This window comes from Austrofundulus limnaeus, unplaced genomic scaffold (genome assembly GCF_001266775.1).
Source record: "Austrofundulus limnaeus strain Quisiro unplaced genomic scaffold, Austrofundulus_limnaeus-1.0 Scaffold44, whole genome shotgun sequence".
Classification (NCBI taxonomy): Eukaryota; Metazoa; Chordata; class Actinopteri; order Cyprinodontiformes; family Rivulidae; genus Austrofundulus; species Austrofundulus limnaeus.
The window spans coordinates 781,357-788,553 of NW_013952446.1; the positions used below are offsets into that span (position 1 = coordinate 781,357).

Genomic DNA, 7,197 nt, shown 5'->3' on the forward strand with positions numbered 1-7,197 from the left:
ATATTAATTTATATCTACTAATTTTGTCAGTGAAAATAGTAGTATTTTTTCTAAATATCTGGATAAAAATAATTTGGATTCAATAAATAAATTAAGTTACATTAACTCTTATTTGGAACATCACTTAATTCAACACATTTACACTGCAAATTTTATTCATCTTTACATAAATTTAATTATTCAAATTACCTTAGAATTGGTACCACATGGCTTAAAATCTGTTTACTGTTATTAATTGTCACTTTGTTGCCCTAATTATTTTGTGTTGACTCTACTTAAAATCATGCCTATTTTTTTTTGCAAAAATATATTGAAGATCAGTTAACAAATTACCAGATGTTGAAAAACAGCAAACAAACGTTTATTTGTGTAACTTTTGCTGCCAATTTATTTTGCATGTTGATCAGGGCTATCAGAACACAACTTGTTACGAATAATATGTTTGAAAGAGTTAAAAGAAATCAAAACAGCCCTGTGCTGACTGATTTCACTCTGGAACAAAAGTCAAATATTCAATGTGGCTTGGTTGTTCACCAACCAATGTGGTGCTCAAATAATTAACTTGTATCCCTGGTGTACACAACTTCATCACAGCAGCAAGTCCCTCAACAAACATAAAACACAGATTTTTTTTCTAAAAACAGCTGAACAATAATGAATTGCAGCACTGAAAAGCAAACATGCCACAGACATGTAAAAATCAGCAACAATGAAACATCAAAATACTAAATCAGAAGAAAAAAATAAAGGTTGTTTTCAAATCAGAATTTCAGAAAGGCAGGATCTTTGATACCTGCAAGCAGAGTGATAAAATACAGCAGGTAAAATAAGTATTGAACACGTCGCCATTTTTCTCAGTAAATATATTACTAGAGGAACTAATGACATGAAATTTTCACCAGATGTCGGTAACAACCCAAGTGATCCAAACATACAAAGAAATCAAACCATAAATGTCCAGAAATGAAGTTATTTGTAATAATGTGGAATGGCACAAGTTCCGCTGATTGCGGCTCAGAGTGGTGTTGAAGCCTGCAAGATTTAACTCAGGGCAGTAAAAGCCCTTGCTCTCCTCTCCGCCTATCAGTCAAGATCAAGTCGCAGCAAGTGGGGGGTCGCTGCGGATGAGTGGGCGTGTCACAACAAAAGGCGATTCTAAGCGACACACCTGATTTGACGGACTTTGTTAAAGGGACACACCTGATTTGACGGACTTTGTTAAAGGGACACACCTGATTTGACGGACTTTGTTAAAGGGACACACCTGACTGGACAAGCAAAAAAAAAGGGCGATACTGTACGGCAACATTTTTTCGGGATAACCCTAATTGGGTCACATTTCTCCTGGTTAACCTTAGTGTTGGGGTCAGGCTGTAAAGAGATCAAGCAGGGTCTAAGGATACCGTCATGTAGGCCTCGTAGCCCACAGTGTTCATGGTTTAGACACGCCCACTCTTGTGACACGCCCACTTTTATAAATTAACCCCTTCTCCAGTCGCAGCGGCAACAGCCAATAGGAAACCAGCACCAAAATACTATTTACAGTGTCATAACACAGGAAAAGCACTGTATCGCACCTGAAGAGATGCACAGAGTTCATTCTGTAGCTCATTCTGCTCTTATTTACCTCAGACGCCATGGACTCGCTTTCACGGCTGGAACATGTTAGCAGCTTTGCAGTGCTTTTGACGGTCTTCTCGTTAGCGTTTTACCTGGCTAGGTTTTATCAGAGGCAAGCGGGCATTTACAAAAACATCCCTCCAGGTCCGAAACCATGGCCCGTAGTGGGCAACTTCGGCGGCTTTCTTGTCCCTGCAGCCTTTAGGAAAAACAATGGACAGCCATATAAAGACGTGAGCGTCTTGACGGCCCTGACAACCCTCGCTAAGCTGTACGGTAACGTGTACAGCCTGTTCTTGGGGAGTCAGCTGGTGGTCGTGCTGAACGGGTACGAAGAGGTGAGGGATGCTCTGTCCAACCACCCCGAGGTGTTCTCAGACAGACCAGACATCCCCTCCATCTCCATTATGACTAAACGCAAAGGTATGTTACTGCTTCATTAAAGGGACAGTTCCGATATTCTTTATGTGGTTAGTGCAGAGTGATACACTAGAAAAAAAACGTGGAAAATACAAGTTCAGATTTTAAATATCAGGAAATGGCCTAAAATGATCTAAATCTAACCTCAAGTGTACAAAAAGCACAATAAATTGCACTATGTCTGCATTACAGAAAAACATACTGTTAACACAATGCCAGGGCAGAAAGACATCATGACCTGGCTATTTTCCTGCACATCCTCCTGGGAAGGGTTAACAGTGATTCTCTAATATGCAGACCATAGTTTTGTAGTGAAAAACGCTTACAATAAAAAAAACACAAAAGGAAAACATTTATGACAGCTGCCCACGTGGATGTCCCAGGAAATTCACCCTAAGGTCAAACCGTGCAATATCCAACTCTACTGCAAACCTTTTGTGGGTTAAAATTCCCCCACAATCATTACCCAACATAAAACGTCTCTAACTAAACGAGTAATAATTAAGAGTTGTTTTCTTAGTTTTCCTTTCTTGCTTATCTCCAGGAATAGTCTTTGCGCCGTACGGGCCAGTGTGGAGGAAGCAGCGTAAGTTCTGCCACGCGACGCTGCGGAGCTTCGGCCTGGGCAAGCTGAGTTTGGAGCCGTGCATCCAGCGAGGCCTGCTCGCCCTCAAGGCGGAGCTGCTGAGGCTGAACGAGGAGTGCGGCGGCGCCGGCGTGGACCCGTTCCCGCTCATTGGCAACGCCATATCGAACGTCATCTGCTCGCTGGTACTCGGCCGGCGCTTCCACCACGGGGACCCCGAGTTCCGCACCATCCTGGGCCTGATGGCGCGAGAGCTGGAGATCTCCGTCAACAGCCCCGCCGTCCTCATCAACGCCGTTTCTCTGCTCTACTATCTGCCCTTCGGGGTCTTTAAGGAGTTACGGCAGGTGGAAAGAGACATCACCGTGTTCCTCAAGAGGATTATTGCAAATCATCGGGAGACTTTAGATCCAGAGAATCCCAGGGATCTCACAGACATGTACTTGATAGAGATATTGGCGCAGCAAGCTGCAGGAGAGATGGACAGCAGCTTCAATGAAGATTATCTCTTTTATGTAATAGGAGACCTCTTTGTTGCTGGCACTGACACTACGACTAATTCAGTTTTATGGACTCTGCTTTATATGGCTTTATACCCTGACGTTCAAGGTAAAAGCAGAAACAGTCCAGGCGGCACGATTTCTGTGGATCTAATGTAAACAAATCTACAACTCCAAATCCAGAAAAGATTTTAATTTGTGTAAAATATAAATAAATACATAGGATGATTTGCTAATCTTATAAATATCCATATATTTACAAAGTTTTATTTGAAATGATTCGTACATTTACTGTATTCCATTGTGAAAAAAAAGTGTTTTCAAAATTTGGGTTGCGTTTAAGGACTTATGATTAGGCCTATTAGAATCAGCTATTTTACATTTAATCATGGTTATTTCAGATCAATACAGCCACGTCTGCATAATGTTTTTCACTCAGACGTTTCGAAACAGCTGGACTGAGCGAGGCAGACATGACATGTTTAGCAATACTTTAATAGTTCACTGACCATCAGGTAGCGTTGGCAGTCTTGCTGAATTTGGCACACTGAGTAGTTTGGGCAAATATTTTTGCACTGAAACTTCAAAATACTTCCTATCTGTTGGGTACAACACCAAACTAGTTGTTTGTCGGTCACTAACATGTCAAAGTAATGTAGTTTAAACTTTGAAGGAATTTGCTCTGAAATAACTGAATCCTTATTTGTATTTGTTGTTTGTTTTGTAGAGATTCCACTCATCGTGGTGCGAACTGTTTTGTTTGCAGATAAAGTCCAGGCAGAGCTCGATGAAGTTGTGGGCAGACGCCGGCTCCCGTCGTTGACCGATAAGGGAAGTCTGCCTTTCACCGAAGCCGCCATCATGGAAGTGCAGCGGCTGGCTGTCGTGGTTCCGCTCAGCATTCCTCACATGGCCTCGGAGACGACAGGTCATCAAAAACCGTTCTCCACATAAAGGAGGAAGCAAAAGGAAAAAAAATAACTTCATGTAATTAATCAACCTGTCTTCTTCCTCTCTGCAGAGTTCAGAGGCTACACTATTCCCAAGGGAACGGTTATTGTGCCCAACCTGTACTCCGTCCACAGAGACCCTGCTGTGTGGGACGATCCGGACACTTTTAACCCCAAACGCTTCCTGGATGATGAAGGAAAGCTGGACAAGAAAGAGTTTTTTGTGCCGTTTGGAATTGGTATGCCTCTGTTCTTGTGACTGAGCGTCGAAACTGGTTCGGTGGTGTGAACAGAGATGTAACCGTTCCTCTCTCTCAGGTCGTCGGGTGTGCATGGGCGAGAAGCTGGCTAAGATGGAGCTCTTCCTGACGGTCAGCGGCTTGCTGCAGGCCTTCAGATTCAGACTCCCGGAGGGGAAACCTCCTCCGTCTCTGCAGGGACGCTTTGGTCTGACGCTGGCTCCGTCTCCTTTCACCGTGTGTGTGAGCGCTCGGAGTGAGGACTGAGGGACGCACTTCATCTAGGACACTTTAAAATGACAGATGTTACTGACTGGAGTCTCCTGAGGAGCTACTATAATGGTACAGATTGAGTTTATTGTTTTTGATCTAACATATTTACATGTTTTACCTAAACAGTGACACAGATGTGCAGATGACAATCCAAGTCACTTTAATAGATTATTGTCCAGATCATTCAAGGAATTATGGAGTGAACAATTATAAAAAGTTATGAAAAAAAACCCACAAATCATAAGGTCAAAAGTGTTTTTGCACATAAAGTATTTTGTATAAAAACATATTATTTACCTTTTTTTTCTCAGAGCACTATTTGAAAAATGTTTGTTTTAATGGAAAAAATGTTTGTATTTAAATTTTTTTTAAATTATTTAGTTTAAAAGATTGTTAAAAATAATTCCAGGTGCCTTTTGTGATTCTGTATAAAACTAGTTGAATATCTGTATCAATATTTTATCATAGTCATGTTTTATAACCTGAACCTGTACTAAAAATATTTGCACATTTGATTATTTAAGAAATGCTTTTTTCCTGCTCTATGAAGTTTAAAAATATTTAATTTGGCATTTTGGTGACCTTTGAATTGCAATCGATTATTGTAAATATTATGTTGAGATTATAAAGAAAATCACTGTTTAGTTTTGTTTTTCAAAATTATATTTTTGTCACTTAACAGTTTAGAAAAAAATATTTGCTTTGGATATTTTAGGAAAATTTTAAATGTGAGAAAGGTTATTGAACAAAATGCGCTTTTTTATAGATGCTAAGAAGGGTTTATATCAGAAAAATTAAGAAAAAAAATTCAATACAAAGTCAATGTGAAACTGATTTTATATTTAAATGATTTTAGGAAATTGTTAATGATTACAAAGTAACTTAAAGAAAGAGTGCAGTTCTGCTCTGACCAGCAGAGATCAGTGTTGTTTTTATTGAATAAAAAATCAGAAATGTTCTTGTTGAAATATTTTGTTTTGCTTTGCATTTTAAAGAGTCAACTTTTAGAACTCCACATTCTATTTTATTTTTAAAGGGACTTATTTAATTACTTGTTAATACATGTCTAAAAATGTGAAATACCAAACACCATAAAAAAAACATTTTCTTATTTATACGTTAATTATTTTAAATGTTTCATATTTTATGACATATTTCTTCACAAATTTGTTCTGTTCATTCAAACCTGTTTGTGCTCAAAACAACAACAATAATAAAAACAGCATTGTGTTTCCTTCTCCTGTTGCACTTCAAATTTAAAGTCTCAGACCAGATTATGGCTCTGTTGGATTTATCTTTATGTCTTCATATCTGTGTGTATTTGATATCTCATAAACAAAATGACAGATTTTCATGAAACTCTTAGAAATAACCCCCCCCCCCCCCCAAAAAAAAAAAAAAAAAAGTATCATGCCACCTGCTGGGTAGTACAGTGTTGTTATCTAATTATTTCTGCTCTTTAGCTGAAATCTGCAAGCTAGAGAACAGAAATAATTGGATATCCTTCAGTGAAAACAAAATTTTGACTCTAGTTGCTGTCAATAATATTTTAAATATCGATAAATTTAAATATTAAAGAGAAAGTCTCTTGTAAATCACGGTATTTTACGCTTCACAGTACTATTAGCCAGCAGGTGGCGGTATGGAGGGCTCCAACATGGACCCGCTGTAGAAATAAAAACAGAAGAAGAAGAAGAAACTCAGCAGGATCACGTGACCTCTTCTTTCTGACCCTAGGCTGTCCTCTGTCGGGTTCCTTGGTTCACCAGTCATGGCTTTCTTCTCTCATCACGTCAGCAGGGGCTTCTCCTCCTCGGCCGTCCGGTCCTCTGTTATTAAACACATCACGGTCATCGGAGGGGGGCTGATGGGGGCGGGAATCACACAGGTAAGAGACGAGACTACCGAGAAGTCTGAAGACAAGCACGCAGCAGCAGGCTGTCCCATATCTGCTAAAGGCTCCACGCTCTGCACTCCTGTGCAAAAGTTTATTCAAGACTTTCCTACATTTTGTTTATGGTAATAATGTTCAACTTTACCCTATGACAGAGCTAGTTTTGGGTCGCTGACTGAATAATTTTGCATTCCCCTGCACAGTTTAGTTGTTCACCTGCTCTTTTATTTAGCAGAAACCTGTTAATCACTCATTATTCAAATCAGGTGTGTCTCTAAGCAAATAAACCAAGTAGAGTGGTTCTCGAGGACCTGTAGCCACAGCTCTAATTGCTTAAAAATGAGTACTCCCCTCACATTTCTGCTTGTATTTCATTACATCTTTTCATGGGACAACGTTTAAGATATGAGACTTTGATACAATGTAAATTAGTCAGCTTAACAGTAGGGCTGTGTATTGACAAGAATTTGGCGATACGATACATATAACAGAGGGGTCACGATACGATATATCCCGATATATTGCGATACTGTAAGCAAGGTGATATATTGCGATGTTTTTGTCCAAAAATCCTATTAAATAAAAACCTCTTACTGGGGGGGAAATGAAAAACCAAAATTAATTGTCTCAGATAATTCTAATATTACATAGACATACTTTTGATACATTTAGCTGTGTTCTGCTTTGTATGTATTTTATTGTATTTGTTTCATAT

At 39.3% G+C, this 7,197-nt stretch overlaps 2 protein-coding genes across 2 annotated transcripts in view; both read left to right on the top strand.

Moving 5' to 3' along the window:
- Positions 1 to 1,398: 1,398 nt before the first annotated feature.
- Positions 1,399 to 5,816, top strand: cyp2u1 (cytochrome P450, family 2, subfamily U, polypeptide 1). Its single transcript, XM_014007754.1, has 5 exons — positions 1,399 to 2,043; positions 2,585 to 3,235; positions 3,893 to 4,054; positions 4,148 to 4,315; positions 4,395 to 5,816. Exons 1-5 carry the CDS (start codon positions 1,638 to 1,640, stop codon positions 4,580 to 4,582), a joined length of 1,575 nt encoding a protein of 524 aa, XP_013863208.1. The 5' UTR covers positions 1,399 to 1,637; the 3' UTR covers positions 4,583 to 5,816.
- Positions 5,817 to 6,311: 495 nt separating this feature from the next.
- Positions 6,312 to 7,197, top strand: part of hadh (hydroxyacyl-CoA dehydrogenase) — a 7,362-nt gene continuing 6,476 nt past the window's right edge. The window contains exon 1 of the mRNA XM_014007755.1: positions 6,312 to 6,476. Coding sequence (XP_013863209.1) covers positions 6,360 to 6,476 — 117 coding nt within the window. The 5' untranslated portion in view covers positions 6,312 to 6,359. The remainder of the gene's footprint in view (positions 6,477 to 7,197) is intronic.

Excerpts from the sequence above, each read along its gene's own strand:
- cyp2u1 (XM_014007754.1), top strand. The coding sequence starts at position 1,638 with ATGGACTCGCTTTCACGGCTGGAACATGTTAGCAGCTTTGCAGTGCTT. Across the intron at positions 2,044-2,584 it reads CATTATGACTAAACGCAAAG|GAATAGTCTTTGCGCCGTAC; the intron begins GTATGTTACTGC and ends GCTTATCTCCAG. Across the intron at positions 4,316-4,394 it reads TTTTGTGCCGTTTGGAATTG|GTCGTCGGGTGTGCATGGGC; the intron begins GTATGCCTCTGT and ends CCTCTCTCTCAG.